This window comes from Erythrolamprus reginae, chromosome 3, assembly GCF_031021105.1.
Source record: "Erythrolamprus reginae isolate rEryReg1 chromosome 3, rEryReg1.hap1, whole genome shotgun sequence".
Classification (NCBI taxonomy): Eukaryota; Metazoa; Chordata; class Lepidosauria; order Squamata; family Dipsadidae; genus Erythrolamprus; species Erythrolamprus reginae.
Window position 1 is genome coordinate 57,992,983 of NC_091952.1, and position 24,978 is coordinate 58,017,960.

A 24,978-nucleotide genomic window follows, 5' to 3' on the forward strand; every position below is an offset into this window, starting at 1 on the left:
GGAAGAAGCAAGAGAGAGAAAGAGAGAGAGAAAGAAAGATGAGAAAGGAAGGAAGAGAGTGACGTCATCGGGTGGGAAAAATCGCGATATAGCGTTTCGCGAAGAACGAGATCGCGAAAATCGAGGGATCACTGTATGTCTTGTTTAATGAAAAGAAGGACTAGGGGAGACATGATGGCTGTGTTCCAATATCTCCGTGTTGCCATAAGAACAAAGAGTCAGGCTGTTCTCCAAAGCACCTGAGGGTAGAACTAGAAGCAATGAATGGAAAGTACTCAAGGAGAAAAGCGATTTAGAACTAAGGACAAATTTCGTGACAGTTAGAACAATTAATCAGTGAAACAACTTGCCTCCAGAAGTTGTGAATGCTCCAACACCGGAAGTTTTTAAGAAGATGTTGGATGCCTCTTTCACCAGAAAAGAAAAGGAAAGTAGGAATGTTTGTTAGATAGTGCTGTGAAATGTCACTCTATATACTGAGGAAAATGAATCAACTTCTAGCAATCTTTAAAGAATGCATTCTTCTCCAAAATGTAGAATCTGCTGATTCTGTGAAATAGAATTGTAAAATACTTATTATATATTGCTACATAAATTCCAGTCTACATTATATCAGCCTTTTTAAAAGGCTGATATAATGCACATTGAAAGAGAGGAAGAGAGTTATTCATTCTGTATGCAGAAATGGGAGGTAAATCAACTGTATTAAGAGCAGAAATTGAAAGAGAGAGAGAGAGAAATTAAGATGCTAGTTCTTCACCAGAACTATATTTTAGTCCTCACATTTATGGTTCATTCAGTTTGACACTATTATCTCACTCACTGAATTATTTCATGTATACATCTTTTTGTAGTTGTTTGATTTAGAGCAAATTAGTGGTCTATTTCCTTTTCAATTTCCTCTCATTGCCAAATGGGGGAAAAACTGTCTTGGAAATAGCTCTAGCTCTCCATCAGAGTTCATAAAATATTAAATGAGCCATTCAAAAGTATGTTTTGTATACATGCTCTGGGAAAGTCATTATTGTGATCTAACAGTCCATTAGAATTTTCTTTGAATAATTAAATAATTGTATGAGTATGTAAGGTTTCGTGTTCATTTTAGCTCATGGTACTGCTGGACTTCTAACAGTATATGATTACATTTTAAAAGATTTTAAAATGATGGAGAGTTGAATTAATTTTTATGCCTTTCTAGGTACTAATGTATATTGGTTATTTCTATAAGTATCCATATAGCAAATGAAAAGTATATATTAGCTATTTTTGTTTTTATGAACTAATGAAGTTTTCTAAAGTTCATTCAAAGAAAAAGCAAATCACATTACTTCTTATCTCATTATAAACACAACTCGGTTTAAAATTGCATACTTGTAGTAACAACAATATTATATTATTTTTCACCCTCCAAAATGGTGATAAGGTGATTTCCAATGTAATTGTAAGAATACTTTGAACACTTTGAAATATCTTTTAAAAACAGTGTAATTGATTTTTTTAAAAAAAGAATTGGCCATAGATAAATGATTATCTTACATTCTGTTTTATCTCTATCTTATTAAGTATCTTTTATTCTATTTTCATATTTATAATTTTCCTCCTTTTGCATCTCAGAAATAATATGCCTTGTTCTTCCAATTATCATTGCCAGTTTTGTGATATCTTTGCTTCTACACCATTGAATTATACAAACACCTAAAAATTATGCAGAGGAGGTACGGTATTTTTCTCTTGCATTTATAACAAATGATGATCTATCTATAGTTCTTATTAGTTTTTTTTCTACTTATCACTACCTTCCCTGTTCTTTATATACAGTATTTGTGAAATAGGCCTATTGTGCTATGTTCCTTTAAGATAAGTCGAGCACCAATATTCTGTACTCTTTGCAGCTAGAAAAAGCAAATGGTGTTTGCACATAAAGGTTCAAATAACAGAACTTAAATGGAAACCTTTACTCTGGGGAAAAGTTGTGAGTCCCTTGGTTTCATTTACTCTTAGCTAATGAACTAGAAACAGCACATCTGTTGTATGTGACAGCCTGTTTGAGCTGAACTCTTATACCACAGCCATTAAAACATACCCCTGTAGCGTGTCTGAAAGCAATAAATCCAGCTCTTTGGGTCTGCATGTTGCATGTGGAGCCTGTCTATAATGCTGTGGCTGTTTGGTTCTCAACTTTAAATTTGAACTTCTTCCTACTATTAGACTTTGATGAAAGGTACATTGTTTAAAATTATAGAGAGAACAGGATAGGGGAACAAAAGACTCTCGGGCCCATGAGGTCTCACAACTCTTCTCTGCCTTTCTTTAGAACTTTACTGCTATATGTGTTTTTAAAGGTTTATTATGACCCAAGGAGGCTTATGAGCCATATGATTTTGCTTTTAGAACCAGTCAGTGTAGATCGGCACTGCTCAAATGCTACTGGATGTCCACTACTCTTTGTAGTATGTCTGTCTCTCATATTCAACAGTTTTCTGTATCTAATCAGAGAATCCCTTTATCTTTCAGCCTGGAGTATGTGCTCATTAGGGAGATATATTTCAAATAAAAAAATATCGCCCTTCTTTTACATTTATGCAGATGCAAACAATGGAATATTTTTAATTCATCTTTAGCTCTAGAGGAAAAAATAATCCCAAACTCACAGGGTGATGATCCCCTTTCATAAACCTCCATCTCAGGAGTGGGTTCTATCTTACCTCGCTACCAGTTCACTTCCTTCTGTGCCATATGGGCGCGCGCATGCTTTGTGCATGTTCCCAATGCCAGTAATCTTATTTTTATTTTTAAATCCAAAACTGGGATTTCAGCTTCTGCACATGCTTAGAAGAAGAAAAAATCTTTAAAAAGATGAGGGCCCCCACAGATCATCACCGACCAAACTGTGTCAGTGACATCATCATGACATCATCATGACATCATCAGAGGGTTATTACCATTTGAGGCAAACTGGTCCGAACCAGGGAAAACCCACCCCTGCGCCATCTTATTCTTCACTTTGGTTTTTCCACAGGAGGGAATTTGCCACTTCTGCTAATGTAGTGTTTTGTCAAAAGGCCTAAAATTTTCCATTCTGCCATATCTGCAGTGTGGTTTATATAATTTTCTTCAAGTAACATATAAAAGTTGCCATGTTTTGTAACATTGTTTGGTGATGCTATCCATAAAAGTTCATCAACATTCTAAATGTCTCCCACTGCTATTGAAATTTACTAATCCCTATATCAATGCTTGGGGGAAAAGTGTTTCTGGTTTAATTTAAGTTAACTTTTAAGCTAAGTCATAATGATTAATACCAATTTATTATTTGAAGACATAATTCCATGATAGCAATCTTATTTTGTTGAATAATCTTATGTTGGGAGGGCAGTTCTTGCTAAAAGTTTATATACTGTGATCTTACTAATTTAGTATTTCATCTTTATGTGTCTTAGTCTCATAACCTGGCCTATAGTTGGCAAAGATTTACAGGTTGGTATTAACCTTTCTCAGCTCCTATAATACTGTACTCCAGTAACATGCTTTAATGGTTATTTATAGTGATTAAAGTTCAAAATTCAGGAAGGTAGGAATGTCTTATGGAATAAGAGTTGGACTTGTTTGTTCCAAGCATGTCTTAAATTATTTCTGAACATTGGTCTTAGAGTGCTTACTCAAATGGATAGATAGAACCATATTATTTTCTAATGAAAATTGTAGGTGACTCTTTCAGTACAAAAAGCAAGGTTCATGTAACAATATAGGTTATTGCCTTGTGAAATTTTGGCAGAAACCAATTAGCTTTAAAGCAATCGAGTTCTTGGCACTTACACATCTGTCAAAAAGGAATCTGAAATGCTGTACTTGGATTTCATTCATGCTGTATAAAGCATGTGCATTAGAGTTCTTTAGATTGCAATCTTAGGGCATGTAATGCGCTTTCTCTGGATTTACCTAGTGTTGCTTGAGGGTCTTACATTTTCTATCCATCTGTTTCAGTAACACGGATTTATTTAACGGAAATTGTTAAAAATAGATGGAGATTCCTTTGTTCAATTATTGCTAAAAGTTCTATATATTAAACCAGGTCATATATACATTGTTTTATTTACAATTCTATTTATATATTTTAATTAAAAGTTGTGTGACATTGTTTATCTACATTATGAATAGCATCCCTATAATATATGAAACAAAAATAGATGAAACAAATGTAGGAAAAGGTTAGTGTTCATTGAAAGAATTGTTGAAGAATTAACTCTTCATTGAAAAGGTTAAACATAGAAACATAGAAGACTGACGGCAGAAAAAGACCTCATGGTCCATCTAGTCTGCCCTTATACTATTTCCTGTATTTTATCTTACGATGGATATATGTTTATCCCAGGCATGTTTAAATTCAGTTACTGTGGATTTACCAACCACTCTGCTGGAAGTTTGTTCCAAGGATCTACTACTCTTTCAGTAAAATAATATTTTCTCACGTTGCTTTTGATCTTTCACCCAACTAACTTCAGATTGTGTCCCCTTGTTCTTGTGTTCACTTTCCTATTAAAAACACTTCCCTCCTGAACCTTATTTAACCCTTTAACATATTTAAATATTTCGATCATGTCCCCCCTTTTCCTTCTGTCCTCCAGACTATACAGATTGAGTTCATGAAGTCTTTCCTGATACGTTTTATGCTTAAGACCTTCCACCATTCCTGTAGACCATCTTTGGACCCGTTCAATTTTGTCAATATCTTTTTGTAGGTGAGGTCTCCAGAACTGAACACAGTATTCCAAATTAATTGTTAATTGTTACAAGGCTCAAAGTAATCCATGAATAATCCACAAGTAATGAGTAATCCCCCCCCCCCACTCCATGGAAAAACCTCTCTGCATAGAACCAGTTCCTGGTGCCCAAAAGGTTGGGAACTGCAGGATAGAGATTGTTGGAGCAGTAATCCAACAAATATAGCAGTTGAGGAGCTGAGAAAATTTTCATCCTGTTGTAATTTTAAATTAAGGTCCGCGTCAGTTTTTACTCTTTTTTCCACCCTTATAATGAACTGTCCATCTTTCTTATGGTCTTTCATCTAACTTCGCTTTTGTGAACCTGTTTTTGCTCACTTCAAAGGGATAGGCTACTTCTTGGTTCTTCAGTGGTAGGGAGCCATTTGCAGTTCAACCATTTGTCATAATAACTCAAGAGAATGGGTTCTTTTTTAGTTTAATTCTGCACCCATTTTTTCTTTCTGTATGCGTCTGACATAAGATAAGGGGAGAAGAAGCTAAAGACAAACACCTAAGCTTTATTACAGCTTATGAGGTCAACTTAGCTAATTACATCACAATTGTTATAAAAGAACATCTTAAAATTCGATCATTTATATTATCTGCAACTCGCATTTGATAAAACCTATTGAACTCTGAAGAAATGGAATATCTTCTCTTTCATAAAAATTCTTTAGTTGACAATTAAAATTATACCAAAGGACTGAAAATGAGAGGATTTATCTCTTGGTTAAATTGAATGTGGGAATTGAATTTATGAAATAGTTCCTGTAATACCAACAATCTGGAAGGAAAATAGCTCAAGGCTATGCAGCAATCTGTAAAAGTTCAAAAAGTGCAGAGATACTGATTTCAGCTAAACCCTTCCAATAGTTTTCATGTTAGCATTTATTCCCTTTCTTATAGTGCAAGCAACTGCCTCCGTATTCTTTGTGTATATCTTTCAGTGCAAAATGGAAGGAAAAAGGTCTAGACTCAAAATCTAGACTAGATTTAGTTCAAGAATAGAGTCTGCTTGATCAAACCAGGATTTCTTCAACATTGAATAGAATGTTAACTTGGCAAATAATAATTTAAGTGAGACTTTTCAGAATTTCTTGTTTTTATTTTGAAGTTTGACATTTTAATTTTGCCATTGTACAATTTTGGGGTAGCTAATAGATCACATTATTATAGATAGAAACATAGAAACATAGAAGACTGACGGCAGAAAAAGACCTCATGGTCCATCTAGTCTGCCCTTATACTATTTCCTGTATTTTATCTTAGGATGGATATATGTTTATCCCAGGCATGTTTAAATTCAGTTACCACGTCTGCTGGAAGTTTGTTTGTTCCAAGGATCTACTACTCTTTCAGTAACATAATATTTTCTCACGTTGCTTTTGATCTTCCCCCCAACTAACTTCAGATTGTGTCCCCTTGTTCTTGTGTTCACTTTCCTATTAAAAACACTTCCCTCCTGAACCTTATTTAACCCTTTAACATATTTAAATGTTTCGATCATGTCCCCCCTTTTCCTTCTGTCCTCCAGACTATACAGATTGAGTTCATTAAGTCTTTCCTTAAGCATTCGTTTTATGCTTAAGACCTTCCACTGTTCTTGTAGCCCTTCTTTGGACCCGTTCAATTTTGTCAATATCTTTTTGTAGGTGAGGTCTCCAGAACTGAACACAGTATTCCAAATGTGGTCTCACCAGCACTCTATATAAGGAGATCACAATCTCCCTCTTCCTGCTTGTTATAGCTCTAGCTATGCAGCCAAGCATCCTACTTGCTTTTCCTACTGCCCGACCACACTGCTCACCCATTTTGAGACTGTCAGAAATCACTACCCCTAAATCCTTCTCTTCTGAAGTTTCTTCTAACACAGAACTGCCAATGCAATACTCAGATTGAGGATTCCTTTTCCCCAAGTGCATTATTTTACATTTGGAAACATTAAACTGCAGTTTCCATTGCTTTGACCATTTATCTAGTAAAGCTAAATCATTTACCATATTACAGACCCCTCCAGAAATATCAACCCTATTGCACACTTTAGAGTCATTGGCAAATAGGCAAACCTTCCCTACCAAGCCTTCCCCTATGTCACTCACAAACATATTAAAAAGAATAGGATCCAGAACAGACCCTTGTGGCACACCGCTTGTAACCTGTCTCTGATCACCAGGAGGATTAATTAAATATATCAGCTTTCCTCACTTCAGGTGTGAGAGATGCTCATGTTAGTTGGAGATTTTGTTTAATCTTTTTTTTTTTAAAAAAAGAAAATCTTAAGTATTTAACTGTCATTTTAAAAAAAACCAAGAAGGTTTGGGATGAAGAAGTCCAATGGCTTTCAAATAATCATAGATATCCGTGGACATTCTATTCAGAAGGCCATGCAAGCACTGATGTGGTTCCCTAGTTTGGTAATGAAATGTCTGCAAGAAAACAGCCAAGCTCAGAAAGCACCAAGACCCCACATTTCAACCCTCAGTTACAAATATTCTCTTCTATAGTATCAAAAAGCAGTAGAGCAAAATGATCAAGAATAGACACACCCAGGAGTACATGTTTCATATTGTATTCTTAGCATTTTATTTAGCTCAGGATGATTTATTCTCACTGGTTGCTAACTAAAAAAGACTTTTTTACAATCTTACTAGCCAAAAGCATAGTTTTGCTCCTCGTTCATACCCTTTGGGATCAAGCTTTTCATTTGAGTAGACTCGAGCCTATTGTTTGTTCATGTTGCCATAGATGCATAAGGAAAGAGCACTAACACAATGGTGTGGAGTTCTCATATTGACATTTTAATTATATCCAAAGCAAACTGTGCCTTTCCTTGTGTTTATAATAGTAAAAAGTATAATCCTTTTCATATTTCCATATACAGGAATGAAACAATTCAATTTAATTATTTTTAAGCAAAAGACATAGAAATTTGTCATAAACTAAATAATTTAAAAGTATGTAATAATTTGCAAATTATGAAAAATGTGTGCATTGTGTGTGTTTCCTGTTGCTCTAATACTTAGGAAAAAGATTCACAACACCCTTTCCTACTTTTCCAAAGCTACTGCTGGGATTAAGTTTATCAACTATAAAATTCTATAGTTCCACAGTTCAAGGTATCTTGGGTTAATTTAATTTTGCTGTGCTTGGTCCATAACAAATTGGATCAAACTCTGTTTTCTTAAAGAGTTTCTAAATCTAATTGTCTATTTAACTGAGACTTGGCTGCTTAGGGCCAATTTCTACCACTTGAAAATACTAAGATTTATCCTACCGATGGGCCACTTAGCACAAAATGCTTACTGAAAAATAAATGGCAACACCCAGAGATTTTGAAAAAGATGTAGCAGAATTGTGACTTTTTTTTCATTTCTTCACAACATCTTAGTTCTTGAAGCCTAAATTAATGTTCCACATGTGTAAAAATAAGGCATAGCTACTAATTGAAACCCAGTTCTATTAAAACTTAATAAACACATCTGTAAAACAGAAGGCAATTTCTCCAGTCCCCTCACCTATCCCTATTGTATGTCCTACCCCTTCTTTGATTGCAACAATATACATTAGTCTCCAAAAGTATATTAGGGATGAGTAGAAAAACAATTTATTAACTTGTGCCTCTTTTACCCACAATAGTAATACAAAACTTGGCTATGTAGTTTTGGGGATCTCTTTATATTGACGTTCTTTTTTTTATGAGCTGTTCTTTCTTTGTTCAATAGACAAGAATGACATATTTGCATATTTTAAGGGAACTACACTTGATTGTTATTTTGCTTTATTATCTATAATAAATCTTGGCTGAATGATAGACTATGTTGAATCTTGTCAGAAGTCTTGGTACTGAATTATTGTTCCTCTTTCCTTGGTGATCTACCTCTTTTACAACCTCATTCTTACCAATACCAGACAGGAAGTAAATGAACTTGTGCATTTAATTTTCTGCTACATCATAGTGTTCACTTGAAGAACATGCTTGTTAGATATTTCTGCAGAATTTTGAAAAATACCTTCTCCAGAAACCTCTGAGGGGGCTTATGCATTCAGCTTTTAACAGTTGGCAACAACATCTAACTAAACTTTTTGTTTATAAGAAGATTATAAAGAATAAGATTCTCAAAATCCAGAACAAGTTAAGCATGGGTTTATTTATGTAATCCTTTCTTTGATTGCCAATCAGAGGGTTGTTCTTTAATTATATCCCTTAATTACAGAGCTATCTACATTTCAGAAGGGAATAGAGAAAGGGGAAATATATGAAGGAAAAGCAAGGATCTAGAATTGCTTACCAACTTTAGGCACCTCATTCACAGACTGTACATTATGCCTAGTCTATTTCTGTATAAATAGGGTAATTATTTAAATTTTGTATTTATACATATGCATTGCCATATGCAATTTTTATGCACCATTTCATATATTACACCATATTTTACACCATTTCTGTTAATGCATTTTGTCTCGTGTGGTAATGCATTAATCACACACAGAGATATGACTTTTTTCCATACATAAGATGATTTTTTAAAAAAATGTTTTGCCATTATGATAGTATGTATTCTTTTGCGTTTCATTACTAATATCAAAATGTTTCTTTTAGGCTTAAAACAATCCTAATAACATCCCTAGCATATTTTAAAAAGAATTATCCTAATTAATGAAGAATGTAAAGAGATAAATATGTTTCCAAGAGGACTACAGTACTTCAAAATTTGCAGTAACTGGCTGTTTTATTACAAAATTGATTTTTTTTATTCTAGCGGAACGACTTAAAAATTCAGTATTACTTTTCTTATTTGAACATATATCTTCATTTCCTTAAAATGATAAGACAGAGTTAGACTTTCTAATTACTGCCAATGTCTTGTTCTGCATTGTTTTGTTTCCTTGGAGCTTCCTGCTATTTCAGTTTGCTAATCAAAGTGTTATTGGTTTTACTCATATTTCTTTATTAAGACAAGGCAAATATGTTTCTCTTTATCCTTCCACAGTCCTTGTGATTCTTTTCTTTCCATTCCAGATTTGCCTATATTAATTGCTTTCAGAGGCTGGAGTACTGTTAAGCTCTCAAGGCCACAAAGAGAGAAGTCTGTTGAATCGATGAATAGAAAATTTAAAACCAATAGCTTGTTTATGACAACTATCTGTCTGGGTTTTGCATGTTTATCCACTGCTTGTCCTCAGCATTTTCTGCATGCCCCTTCATCTAAGACACTCCAAGCATCTTCCATAATTGATCATCCTGTCTTTCTAAGATGGATAAAATTGACTATAACACCGCCAAGGAAAGAATACAATTCTCTTTTGACAACAAAAAATTATTGAATTAGAATTATATGCTGTTTACGCTTGGCAGTACATAGGTGTGAATGAGTGCCTTGGTCCATTTTGTTATCACATGCCTGCATGTTTAGCTTCAACAAATAGTTGGCAAAGGCAGAGAATTGAAATCATAGTACCTTTTAAAAGCAGTTTTTTGCACTTCCCTCTTCTAGTTTTAATCTCTCCAACCATTCACCAAACTACAGATGTTCCAACTGTGGCTGCAACCACCATTTCAGAAACTACTATCCCAACCACCATTACTGAAGTTGTAACCACCACCACAGAAGCTATAACCACTACCACCACAGAAGCTGTAACCACACCTACAGAAGCTGCAACCACTACAGAGCCAGCAATCATCACCACACTTGTTGCTAGTACAATAGGTATCAAGAACCGGGCTCAGCTTCTGTGTTTTTCTTTTAGGTTTATATTACCTGTCTAATCCCTTGTACTAGCTTAACATCAAAGTGTAGATGATTTCTAAATCAAGCAGAGCCAGAATTTTCCTCTAAGCATAGTCATATTTTTTTTCGGCAGCATATTAATTATTGGATTATTTTTAAAGATTCACAATTATCCCAAAAGACTATCTAGAAAAGTCTCGGAGCTATTTCTATAAAACTTTGCATCTCCAGCATTAGTTCTTAGCCTGCCATAGACAATCTGGATTCTCCTTTTCAAAGATATTATTTGTAGTCAACCTATTTTCCAAAGCCCCTGAAGGTAAAGCAAGAAGCAATAGGTGGAAACTAAACAAGGAGAGAAGTAACGTAGAACTAAGGAGACATTTCCTCACATTTAGAACAATTAATCAGTGGAACAGCTTGCCTCCAGAAGTTGTAAATACTCCAACACTAGAAGTTTTTAAGATGTTGGATAACCATCTGACTGAAGTAGTGTAGGGTTTCCTGCCTAAGCAGGGTGTTGGACTAGAAGACCTCCAAGGTCCCTTCCAACTCTGTTGTTGTTGTTATTGTTGTTATTGTAGACATCTCATAAAGCCAGACTCTGTTCATTTGCATTGTAATAGATTATGCATAATTACAATGAGTAGAATACTAAAATGAGACTTATTTTTAATTCGCAATATAACATACCAAGGATCATCTTGGACTGAAATATCCCAGTTATTGACTTCTAAAGTTTTTCAAACTCATTAACAGCAGCTTTGCCTTGGATCTCCCCATGGAAGAGGTGGGCTTAAGTATAAATCAGTCAGTAGCATTCCAAGCTGTTGCCCAATTACCTCTTTCATAAGAATTTATTGAAGGTTTTTTTTTTTACTAGAGTCCCTGACCAAACCTGACCCATTTTAATGGACCTTTTCTGTTGTCAATTTCTTTGTCATAGCAAATTTGGACCAGTTTTGTTTTGCTTTCCCATTCTAATTGATAGCTAGACAGGCAAAGACAGACTCAGGACTTTTTACATCTTTTTCCTGACATTCCCTTAGTTTGGGAATAAAGATTAAACTATTTTAGTTGGAAAAAGTCTGCAACCTCTAATTTTAATCACCTTTCCATGTTAGGCAAGTTATTCTTGTAGATAGATCCCCCCCCCCCCATTCAGACATACCCTTAAGGAAAGAAAATATTATTCAGTGCAGAATTTGTTTCAAAGCAAAGAACTATTTAATTTAATTGCTTTAAACAAATAATAAAAATAAACAAAGAATTAAAAAGGACATGGTGGCTCAGTGGCTAAGACACTGAACTTGTCGATTAGAAATGTCAGCAGTTTGGCGGTCCGAATCCCTAGCACTACATAATGGAGTGAGCCCCCCTTATTTCTCCCAGCTTCTTCCAACCTAGCAGTTCAAAAGCACATGAAAATTGCAAATAGGAAAAGAGGGACGGCCTTTAGTGGGAAGGTAACAGCAGGCCACATGACCAAGGACATGTCTTCGGATAGTGCTGGCTCTTCGGCTTTGAAACAGGGATGAGCATTGCCCCCTAGATTCGGGAACGACTATCAAATATGTGCGAGGGGAACCTTTACCTTTAAACAAAGCATGCTGCCTGTGTATAAATTTCTGATATGGCCAATTAATTATATCCAGACAATTTTGGCTTAAAAAAAAATCCTGGGGTTCTGGATAAAATGTTTTCAGTATCAGTCTGGTGGTATTATTTAACTCAGAGTTGGCCATGGCATGACCAGCAATGATTTTACAATCCTGATGAAAGTTAAAGCAAACTCTAATAATCCTGGTTAAATGCTGCTTGTAATGATTGGAGTCTGGTCAGAAAAAAATGGGAATATTCATGTGTATTCTAAGCCATGTTTACTGAACATAAGGCCTGGTTTTCATCAATATAAAGAGTTTTTAGATGATGCTCAAAACTATACATTATATGAATGACTACGGGGGTGGTAATGACTAGAGGAAGGTAGCAATATATAGACATTTCAAAATAAAACTTCTGTTGGGGACAAAAATATATTATTGCAAAGATTAAAAATATAGACTTGACAGGAAAATGCTCTAAGTCACATTACATAGTGGCTGCATTTACTGTTTTAAAATGCGCTGCTATTAAAAAGAGGGATTGTAATAATTCACTTTATACAAAAAGCTTATAATCATATGCATATCTATCCAGAAGTAATTCAAACTGAATTCATATTTATATTAACAGCATCCAGATAAATACTGATAGAAAAACAGCCTTAAGCAACAGCCCGTGTTCCTGAGCCAAAATTGCCAAGCCAGCTAAACTTATCATAAAACCAACAAAGGACAACGGATTATCAATGTGTCCTTTGCAGAATACTAACAAAAAAGTTTTCTCTCTAGATTTGATAGACATTAAATCAGAGAGCTGGTATATTTTAAAATGCACTGAACTTTTCTTTGGTTTGATGTAGTGTTGAAGCACAATATATTTGCGTTTCATAAATCTACATAAACACACTATCAGGAACTGCTACCGCCAAGCCATTAAAGTGTTCAGCCTCAGCAGTCCATTTATTTGAAAAGAATTCTAGCATGCAGAATACAACTTAGCTTTCATTAGAAGTTAGTGGTTCACTGTCAAAAGTTTCATCTAGGTTTCCAAGTGCAAACAATGCTTTTAAAATAATAAAATTGCACTAAGAGTCTCAGTCTCTTGCAATGAATCTTAAACTGCTAAATTGTTTGAGATCCTTCCTAAGGAGTTAAGTAAATTAAGGTTCATTCACACAGTAGTTTCTCACATTGTTCTGTTGTGTGTTTCTCAAGAAAGGCCAGTCTTTCCCTCTCCCTCCAAAAAACCCCCAGCCCTAGGACTTTTGTTTCTGAAAAAAAGATGCCCCATAAAAACCCACAGCTTGGGAACTTAATTACATAAGAAAATCTGTCCCACTTTGGAGTAGCTGTAAGAACCAGCAGAAGGTAGCAAAAATAGCTTACAAATTTAGCTTACTGTAAATGAAAAGAAGCCGGTGGATTCTTAAAATATGAGTCATTGGGATATGCACAATACAGTGATACCTTGTCTTACAAACTTAATTGGTTCCGGGACGAAGTTCTTAAGGTGAAAAGTTTGTAAGATGAAACAATGGTTCCCATAGGAATCAATGGAAAAGCAATTAATGCGTGCAAGCCCAAAATTCACCCCTTTTGCCAGCCGAAGCGCCCGTTTTTGCGCTGCTGGGGTTTCCCCTGAGGCTCCCCTCCATGGGAAACCACACCTCCGAACTTCTGTTGCAGGGGAATCCCAGCATCGCAAAAACAAGCTTTGCTTTCAGCGGAAGTCTGGAGGTGGGGTTTCCCAGCAAAGGGAGCATCAGTGAAATCCTCGAAACCCCACCTCTGGACCGCTGTGTTTTTGTGATGCTGCGATTTCACTGAGGCTCCCCTTGCTGGGAAACCCCACCTCCGGACTTCCGTTGCCAGTGAAGTGCCCGTTTTTGTGCTGCTGGGATTCTCCTGCTGGGATTCCCCTGCAGCATCACAAATACATGGAAGTCCAGAGGTGGGGATTCCCAGCTGTGGCGGTGGGTTTGTAAGGTGAAAATAGTTTGTAAGAAGAGGCAAAAAAATCTTAAACCCCGGGTTTGTATCTCGAAAGGTTTGTATGACGAGGCGTTTGTAAGACAAGGTATCACTGTATTTGGTTTTATTGCATTCTCAGGGCAGACAAAAGAACACAAACCTGGAGCCAAGGTATATGACTGAAATTGAAAATGGAATTGCACAAAGCAAACCTCCTATGAAAGTTAGAAAGATCCTCTGTAAACAGAGGCGAATAATATTATTGTCTGCATTACACTGTAAGGGGTTTTTTTCCCCACATGTTACGTATGTGAGCAATTGCTAATGAATCCAGAAGCTCCACTTAAGTTGGAACACATTGTTTCTACATTGTCTAGTTTATTAACCTCTGTTCTAACCTGTTCACCAGCTGGTGTTGGAAAGCTGCCGCCCATCTGGAATGTAAAAATTTCATCTAACAATAACTGGGCAAACATCACCTGGAACCACACGTTTGATGCTGATACTGAATTTGTGGTTGAGTATAGCAACAGTAAGCATTGGGTTCATGGGAATGTTGCAGAAATACTTAATGCTCTGTAGGTCTTGTTTTCTCTTAGAGTTTTGCTTCAATTAATTTTTACGATTTGTATTTGTTGATGACTTTAGGCCAATGGGCCAAATCCCATTGTGGTGATGGTTCAAACAAAAAGTGTTATCCATAGAATTTATTGAATATATAACCCTAACACCTGCAGCGAATATGACTGACTATAAAATATTTGATATAATGTTGAAGAGATTTGTGCAATGTCTTGTGCACAGTTTGAAATATCTCTGTGCATACCATTCAGATGATTACTACAGGACCAAAGAAAAGGCTGTCTTCCTTTCTCTGGAATATTATTTAATTTGTACTGCAGTTATAAATGTATTTATGGAAATGTGCTGCTCAGAAACACTTTAGGAACTGAAGTCATAGTGATGATTTACATTTATACATATATCTAATCCAGACTTTATGACCCCAGGTTTTCCATGGATTTAAGTATTTACAGGTCCACTTCTGACTATTCGGACATTGATTTCATATTCTAATTCTTTTGTATGGTTTTAATAAGAGTAGATACGTTATATTTCTCCTTAACATTTCCAAAACTGTAGATAAATTTAAAAAACAACACATCAAGCCACTATGAAAGTATTTTCAGAGAAAGGCTCGTGAATATTGTTTAATATTTGGAAGTGGTAGACAAATATGATGATTCCTTCCTATCCAAATTAGAAATTTGACAGAATCTGTGTGAAAGTAGTCTCCTTTTTTCAGATAGAGGTTTTGTTTTTGTTTTATTTTGGTTTGAAACAAAATAGATTTGATCGCAATAATCACAGAACCATTTGTGTCAGAATCTTTCATCTAATTGTATCTGATTGATGCTGAAGCTAGTGCTTAGATTAGTGAAATTGTGTTTTGAAAATTGATTCTGCCAGTCATGTAAGCTGGTTTATAAAATTCTTGTAAACAAACTCTTGAACTTTGAATTAGTTGAGGTCTGTAACTCTGGATGTTCATCTTGCTGAAATATGTTATGCAGCCGGCAATTATCATCATAGCTCAATTTGATGCTTGACCGCACAATAATCTCTTCTTTTCTTTTTAGCTACCTTTGATATGAGATTTCTGTTTCCCAGGTAACAAAACAGTGAAATCTTCCCCTGCTAAAGGTTTTCTGGAGCTGAGTGATCTGATTCCTGGTGAGAAATATATAGTGCGGGTTTTTCTCAAAGGCAATGAATCTGTCTTCTCAAGTGAAACCTTTCACACAAGTCCAGGTGAGATGAATCTCAGTCTCCATGTCCTGCATTTGAGGATGCATCCCATTTCTGCTTTTCTGTGCTGCTTCTTCAGATGGAAGGATGAAGGCATGCATGAAGAAGCATATCCATTCTTTCATCAATCTCAACCACTCTGACCTTATTATACAATTATCAAAATATATCACTTTTAACCAGAATCTTAAGATTATCACCTGCTTGCTTTTGAACTATTTCTAGTTTTTTAAAAATGAAACAAATTCATTTTCCAAGAAATCTTATAACAAGGACAGAGCCCTGTAATACTTATACCTGAAGAATAAGTTCTGTTGCTAAGGAGCAAGGTATCTATTGCTACTGGCCTATTTATGTTTATGCTTGAATGAACGTGCACTATTCATTGTCATCATGCATGTGCTTATACAACTATTGGCAGTTATGTTCCAGAATATTTGTTTTAAAAAAGGATTGTGTTGGCTATTACAAAATGATGGATCGGAGATTGCTGTTGCATGTTCGTACTTACACATGGTCATAAGTTGTCATTTGAGAACTGTAGCAATTTACATTTGCAGAATGTGTCACCTGTTCATGTCTCTAAACTCTTTGTAGGATTGCTTTCACATTGTTCCCTTCTTCTAAAATTGTCTTGTGTTTCCCCATTGTTAGAGAGACATACATAGACATATCATTACAACACATCTTGTATTACTTCCTTGTGTTCTTCAGTTCTTGTCTGAATTGTACAAGATGGAAAGGGATTAACAAAGCAATGCTATCTATGCAATATTGAGATGACAGAATTGTTTTGTGACTTCTCTGAACTATTCTGCTGTTAGTTTAAGTTTCTACTTTGCATTTCACTTTATCAAAAGATGCAGGAAAATTAATAATTATAATTATATTTTGGGAAATAGAAGCTGATTGATTAAGAGGTAATCTTCTTAAACTGTGCTTTTGAGTAATACAGTTACAATCAATAAAATTAAGTCTTTGTGGTTCCTAGTGCTATGTTTTTAAATAATAATTTTATTAAAAATTATAAATATATCAATGAAGACTAACAGAAAATTCAAAAAGTTAAGAACAAAAGGTATAAAGTTCAAGGGGTAAAGAAAAAAATATATAAATAACTTTTCCCTTGTCACACCAAATATAAAAGCTTGTTTTGACAACTCATCTTCTTCTCTTGAAAAATAAGACATCCCTTCATCCTGTGTGTCATCTCCTTGTTTACAAACAACTATTAAAATCTTGTCATTGTATCATAATCAGCAAAAGTTCATTAAAGGATACCAGAAATAACAACTATTTTAAATTTAATCAGAGAACCTATGATATTTTTTCTACATCTCATCCTTTATCTAGTAAAAAAAATTCCCAAACCTCACAATTAAATCATCGTCATAATTAATTAAACATTACCAACAAAAAACACATTAGTCAAATAGAATTAGAATATAAAATAAACTCTTTTGCTGATATCTCCTGTTCTAGAAACAAGACCTTAAACACTGTCATTCAGTCCTAATCAGTAAAAATCCAACTGTCACAGATAAAAAGAATGTATTTTGCTTTGAAACCAATTTTGTATTACTTATCTTTATTTTATACATATTTATAAATATAAATGTGTGTGTGTGTGTGTGCATTTTTTATATAGACACACATATACACTCCATAGTTTTAGTTTTTAGTCCCTTCAAATAATGTTCTAGAACTTGAATTCATATTTATTTATTGTAGAAGTTTAATTGATCTCTTTCTTAAAGCTTGATTTCTTTTTATTTTTGCTTTGTCTCTTGTCACAAAACCTTTCAAATTTTTATTAAGGCTCTTTTGTACATCCAGTATATCCAAACCTACATTTAATTCAGTTTCAGAAATTTCTAATAGAGCTCCTATTACATCACAACGTCATTTATATTCCTTTTATCAATGATAGCAGATTCTTTCTAAATTAATTTCTGAGTCCATTGTTCCCAAATATAACTAAATATATTTGGTGTTGAAATACTTTGCTCCACTATCGGCAGGTTATTTATTTATTTAGATTTGATTTGATTATTTGATTTGATTTGTATGCCGCCCCTCTCCGCAGACTCGGGGCGGCTCACAACAATAATAAAGCAATATACAGAGAACAAATCTAATATTTAAAATCTAAACACCCATTATTTAAAACATCATACAACACAAGCATACCATACATAAAACTATATAGGCCTGGGGGGAAATGTCTCAATTCCCCCATGCCTGGAGAAATTTGTTTCTCCTTTAAATACAATTTTTAGTTCCTTCTGAATTTCTCCTTGAATGTCTAAGCATTCAAGTCTTACCTTGTTATGCTTCTATTTTTAGAGTTTAAAAACATCAGTTTTCCACAGAAAGGATGCATAGAATTAATTTTAAAGTCTCACTTCACATCTATGTGGACACTTATTTAAATGTTCCCTAAACTAACACTCTAATCTTTTGCTGTTTAGTCCAAAAAAGGTTTTTGTCTGACTCTTTTACTTGGTATTTATAAATCTTTTCACGACACATGGAGGGAGATTCACCCAGCGAACAGCATAATTTCAAGGGTTCTCAATATATTAAAAATGGGGGGGTGTTAAATCCTAAAGGAATTAAGAGATGAGGATTCATGAAACATAAAGTCCTTAGACACTATTACATTATGCTTGTGAGCCTCCTGAAATCCCTTGACTTTCAGTTGCACGAAACCTGAGCAACCCCAGAAGCATTGGTTCCTGCCAGGATCTACTTATGAGTTGCAACTGTTGAGAATACATTTGGTCAAACTCATAATCTTTCCTTCTCCAGAGACATCTCAGTAACTCGGATCCAGCATCCAGATGCTAATTCAGCCTCTGTTCAAAGACATCCATTAACCATTTCTTCTCTGGAAGTGACTCTAGCATTGTCAATCAAAAGTTATATTTCAGTTTTTCAGTCTTTCTTTCCTATACAGATTTGTTCTGTTTAGGGAAAAAATACAAGAAGCCATTGAAATATGGAAGGATTAGAAATTGTAGAATTATAGAGTTGGAAGGATCCATTCTGCTATTGAATCCAACCTCATGCTCATTATAGGGTTTAAAACAAGCTTTAACAAGATCATTATTTCTGTGATTTTTCTCTACCGTGATGAGACCTACAGTTCAAACCTCTACTAAGGAATTAATAAAAGTACAAAAACAAGACCTGACTACCTGCAATATAGTGTGAAAAATTGTTTTTTGTACTTTTATTAACTCCTTAGTAGAATTTTGAACTGTAGGTCTCATCGTGGTATAAAAATATAGAAAGAATGGTCTTTCAGCGATAAGAGCTAAAACTCTAAAACTTTCTCAAAATATTATACTGGTACATGAACAGAATCAAACATACAAGACCTATATTGAGTAGATAATTTGTGCCTTTAACATTTGTCATAATCCCCTAATTCTTCTTTGAAAGGAGACTCTGTAAATCCCAAGGATTACAGTATACACAATTGCTAGCACAAAATGTGAAAAGCCAAATACTAGGTACTGCAGTGTTCTTTCAAGAATCAAATTTTGGAAAGACAAACAGATAACTCTCTACCTACCTGCCTGCTTGCTTTTCCTTTTTAGGGGGAAAGGGCAAATATTCATTTTAAGTGTTTTAAACTTGACTGTAAAAAAAATGACTTCAGTAACCGAGTTGTCAAAGCGTGGAAATAATTACCGGACTCCATAATGTCATCCCCAAACCCCCAACACTTTACCCTTAGATTATCTAAGGTTGACCTATCCAGATTCCTAAGAGGTTAGTAAGGGGCGAGTACAAGAGAGCATTAGAGTACTTTCCGTCCCCTGTCCTATTGCTCTCCTATATTTCCTATTCCTTTCTTCTATTCCTATATCTCTTCTTCTATTCTTTCATAGATATATTTTACTATGAGTATCTGCTCTATAACCTTCATCATGTATTTTATATATACCCACTAAAACTCTCATTGTGTATTGGACAAAATAAATAAATAAAATAAATAAATTAAAAATAATAAACTTTGGAATTTAGCCCATTCTTTTTTTATAGTATCACTTGGATACCATCTGAATTTTTTAAAAACAAAAAACAGTGCTTGCCAGAACAAAAGAAAAGGCTTGGAATTCTTCATTATGCAGTGATAGATGTCCAGGATTTAATCCTTTGATATTTTGCAAATGACTTGTGAATATCTTGATTTTAGTGCCCTCCTGTCTTTTCCCCTGTTTTCTGGTAAATGTATCTGGTATGAGAACAGCCAGTCCCTGTCGTGTATCCCTCACACCTGTGACAAGAAAACACAGTTCTTCCCCCCCCCCCCTTTTAAAAATCTCATCCATAATGCATTCTCTTTTCTCTACTAGCAGTACCAATGCAGTGAAATCAGAAATAAATGAGAGTAGAACAACTCAGTGTTACATAAATATTGCTGGATAGGGGAATAAAATAGCCTTTCCTGATTTATAAATATAATAATAAAGATATAAAAAGACATAGGATTTTGACAATGTCTTAATAACCTATATTCTATATGGTGCAAATAATGATTGATTGTGTTGCTGTATTGGCTTCATATGTTTTTTTTTCTTTTAAAATCTATGTTGCAACAGGAAGAATATACTTCAATTTATACTCCTATGGAACTAGAATGATACTGTTTTTTAGAATTATATCATAGATTGCTGTTTTATACAATACATTGATCTATTGCTAACTAACCTCAGACTATTATTTGTTATACATTTAACTGTGTGATCAGGCTTTCAAAACAGCTGGAGGGATTGGAAAGTGGATTGTATAAACTCCAGTGGCCCAAAATGACTTGAATGCCTCTTACTAAAATTGTTTAAATTTATAGTTTTCCAATGGGCAATTTCCTGTCAGTATATTTGTACCCCACGATATTACTTTGATCATATTTTTGAAAAGAGATGAAATGAAAATGTTTTGTTTGCTCAGATGAAGGCAAAGTGAGCTTGGAATTTTTCCACCAGTCTTAATTTTTACTCTGATGGGATATAATTCTGGTCATAGTCCCTAAACATCTATGTGTTAGCTAAGATGGTAATGCTATTACAGTATTTGCTAACAGTTTTTGAAAATACAATCATGGCAATATATAGATATTAAGGCAACAGTACTAATATTGTGTGCAGGATTAGGAGAAGACATTGAAGCATAGCACCATTTTCTGATAGTAGTATAGAACATCATTCGTTCATTCATTCATTCATTCATTCATTCATTCATTCATTCATTCATTCATTATGCCATCTCACCTAAAAGTGATTCTAGGCAGCTTACAAACATTGAAACAGTAATATAATATATTAAAACTTCAAAACAATAAATAGTAACATGAAATTTGATTCAAAATTGTCAAAGTTGGGGAGAAAGGGGGCAAAATGCCTACAGGGAAGAATAGCACACACACACCTCTAGAGCCCCAGGCTAGCTCTTCAGAACTTTTTGGAAGGGTGGGTGTGGATCTCACATCAGGGTAAAATCCTCATGATGTTCCAGAGAGTAGGAGTCATGGCACATAAGACTCTTCTCCTGGACCCTGCTAACCAGAATTACTTGATCAAAAAGATCCATTGCAGGTCCTTTTATTGGCATTGGTGGGATGGGCCAATACCACTGAGGTGACACAGTTCCCCAGATAACCTGGACTCATGCCATGATCTTGAGTCGAGTAGCTTTGAAGAGTAGTTAGGTAGAACTCATTCCAACGTTTACTCCATAGCAGGGTTGTCAATCTTATTTCACTATACAGGACCACCAAGCAGTGATTTTCTTACTTGTAGGGTGTTTCTCTTTCATTGGGACTACTTTGATCTCAGAGAAGATCAATGGCTGCTCTGATTTCAAGACTGTTTAAATAATATTCATTCATTGATTCCAGATAGGAATAAATTACTATGCTTGGATTATAAAGTATTTGTTCCGTTTAACTGGTCCTATCTAACTGATCCTTTCCTCCCATTGTACCACAAATGCAGACCGTGTTGCACTGCGCGTGGCTTTGTTTTGATCTGTATCACAATATTACTCTAAAAATGAATTGATTTTTTTCCCCCTTCATCTCTGCTTTAAAAATTGCTAAAGCAAGCTGTTCTGAAGATAGGATTGGTGAGAATCACAAGGCTGGTCAATCAATAAATTATAGTGAAATAGAACAGCTGCACTGTATGTTTGCCATTTCTGTTTCAGCATTGCCTGAGCCCAGGGTTTTGTAAATATGTGGAAGGAAATATTTCATTGTTGTAACAGCACTTTTTTTTTTAGCTTATCTGAACTGCTAACCTTGAGTCTCTTAAGATTAATTATTTCACTTGAAAGCTTTTCCATACTTGCATCCTTAACAAAATCAACCTTGTTTCCCAAACCGTTAGAATGATTTTGTATTCCCTTTCTCCCCATTCTGTAGATTCAGTTAGCCTAATGCAAGTTTCCAGGCGATTAATAACATACTCCTTCCATTAGACGAATTGCATGAGTTCAAAGTTCCCTTTGTCCCATATTGATACAGCTTTTAACAGGATGTGGTTCTGTACAATATATTCACTGCCAGTAGAACCACTGAAAATGTCAAAAATTAAAGGCCAGGAGATGCTCCTGACATTTGGGGGTGGGGGTGGATTGATTTGATTATGCTTTCGGAAAAGCATCCTGTATTAAGGTAGATGCAGATTTTTTTTTCATTCCTGTGTCATTGATAATAAATTTCTTCTTTTATATCAAATGAGGCAATAATTTATCCTGCCTGCTAAGATGTTGTATCCACACAGCGGCTCTCTTATCACAACTGAGCAGTCTCTTAATCACAGTAGCCAGAAATGGAATTTAGGGCTTTTGAAAGCAAAGCACATGGTATACAGTCCTGTAGCCAACTTATGGAGTACGAGGCAGGAGAAATTGTAGGGAGCAGAGAAAATGTATATATCCCACAACTCATTTGAAGTGTGAAATAGTAATGATGGCCCTATTTGTAATTGGGAGCTTGATAATGACTTGAGATTATTAAGGCAAACTAGAACCATGGACATATCTAGAGTTTAGAACGAGTTACTTATTCTCCTCCTTCTAGGTCTGCAAGATTAATATCTTGTACAGATAAAGCTGGAGATAATGAGCTGAAACAAGGAAGAACCACTTTGCTGACCAGTCAGGAGTACACCTACAGTAGTATTTTTTCCAAGTAATGTTTATTTCATAATAAGATGAGAATAATACATAATCACATATGTATATTGACTGGGTACAGTAGTAATTATGCTACTAGTCGTTGTTAATGACTTAGGTAATGCTACTAGTCATTGATGGCTGAGTTAAGCTTTAAAAAGAGAGAAAATATATCAATATTAAATATTATTTTTAGAACATTAATAAACTTAAGGTTGCTTGACTGGTACAATTGAAGCTAAGTGTGGCATTCACCGACAAATGCAAAATGCATTAAATTATTTTATTATATAAAAAACATTTCCATTTTCTAGTGCTTTATACTAAGGTCTTCGCTGAACTATTATTATTTATAAATGTTTTTAAAGGGAAAAAGAAACCGCTTGGACAGTAGATAAGTGTTTGAGTTTTGATTCACCCTTCTTTATACACCAACTGATTTGCAGTATTTATAAACATTTAGACCCTCTTAGAATCCATTGTGTTAGTGTTAGCCATTATTGACTGAATTTGGTTAAACTTCTGTTGCAAATACTGTATATGCTGTTTGCTCTGTCGTCAGTTCACACTGTTGAAGTTTAAGAATTAAATATCATTTAGTCTTTTGTCTTTCCTCCAATATTGGGTAAAGTGTATTCTTTCTGCTGTGAACATATAGTTCAATAAATTATGTTTCTTGTTAATATAGTCTGAAATTATACTTAAAACACATTTAATTTCAAATTTAATGTCTAAAAGTTTCTATGTGGAACTATGTACAGTATAGCTTTCCAATAATTTTGAGAGGGGTTTTTTTACATGTCCAGAAGTGCACATATTCTTTGTATTCCTCCAGAAGTCTCATTACCATCTAATTGAAGAGGTCTAGGACTGCTAAGATTGACTCGCAATATCCTTTGGCAGCGGCTAGAATTGTAACTATCCAACCAGATTCATGCAGTAGCAACATTACCTACTTCTGCTATCTCTATTGCTATATAAACCAAAGAAAACCCATCAAGCTTTTGAGAACTGTCTTACCTGTTAACCCTAAAATACATATTATACCATGTTTAGTTTAAAAGGTTATTAAAATCACTATTTTTCTACTTTGAAACCTCAGAGACTAGACATACCGTAAATAAGATGTGTTCGCCCCAAAAGAGGGTGAAAATTTGGGTGTGTCTTAAACACTGTATATAGCCCCACTCATCTGCCAACCCCCACCCTTTGGCCTCTGCGCGTTACATTTTATACCTGTTCCAGGCTGCAGGGATTGCCACAGACTATCGCCTCAAAAATAGAGCTTTTGGGGGCTGCAAAGGCGGCCCCTCCCAAATGGAGCTTTTGGAGGGTGAAAAGGCAAAGTGCAGAGGCTGAAGTGGCAACCCAGAACAGCTGCTGCCTTGTCGGACTGGTTACATGCTGTGCCTGTTGCACTCACTGGAGCGCCCTGCGACAATCAGCTGCATTTGTGAAGCTGGGTATCTGCCCCAGTGAGGCATGTTTGCGCTCACAATCAGCAAACCTGTTGCTAAAGTTCACCTCTAGAAACAGCTGATTGGGAGTATTCTGGGACGGCAATCCACCCGCCAATCAACTGCTCATGGTGAATCAGGCTAATGTGCTGAAGTTGACCAGGCTGTTTGCTAAGGACACTAGTCAGATGAATACCAATGGATGCTGATAGGTCAGGCAGATTTTTTTTTCTTATTTTCCTCACCAAAAATTAAGGCGTGTCTTATATTCCAGAGCATCTTATACTCCAAAAAATACGGTATATTTATTATGTACTGGTAGTAGTATGTAATGTTATGATAATTGTGGTGGTTTTCCAGCATCAAAGAAAATCTGAAGATAATTTTATATGAAGATAGGAAATCAAATGAGTTTTATTCACATCTAACATGTACAGGGCATATGTGGATTGAG

The 24,978-nt window shown here is 35.1% G+C and overlaps 1 protein-coding gene across 17 annotated transcripts in view; it reads left to right on the plus strand.

The window, feature by feature from the left end:
• Positions 1-24,978, plus strand: part of NFASC (neurofascin) — a 202,484-nt gene that overhangs the window by 157,658 nt on the left and 19,848 nt on the right. For 8 of the 17 annotated variants that reach the window (XM_070745479.1, XM_070745485.1, XM_070745482.1 and 5 more), the window contains 3 exons: positions 10,292-10,474; positions 14,480-14,602; positions 15,742-15,882. The exons of 8 other annotated variants lie outside the window; for them this stretch is intronic. In XM_070745479.1, coding sequence (XP_070601580.1) covers positions 10,292-10,474; positions 14,480-14,602; positions 15,742-15,882 — 447 coding nt within the window. The remainder of the gene's footprint in view (positions 1-10,291; positions 10,475-14,479; positions 14,603-15,741; positions 15,883-24,978) is intronic. One more of the 17 variants, XM_070745481.1, reaches the window with a different exon arrangement.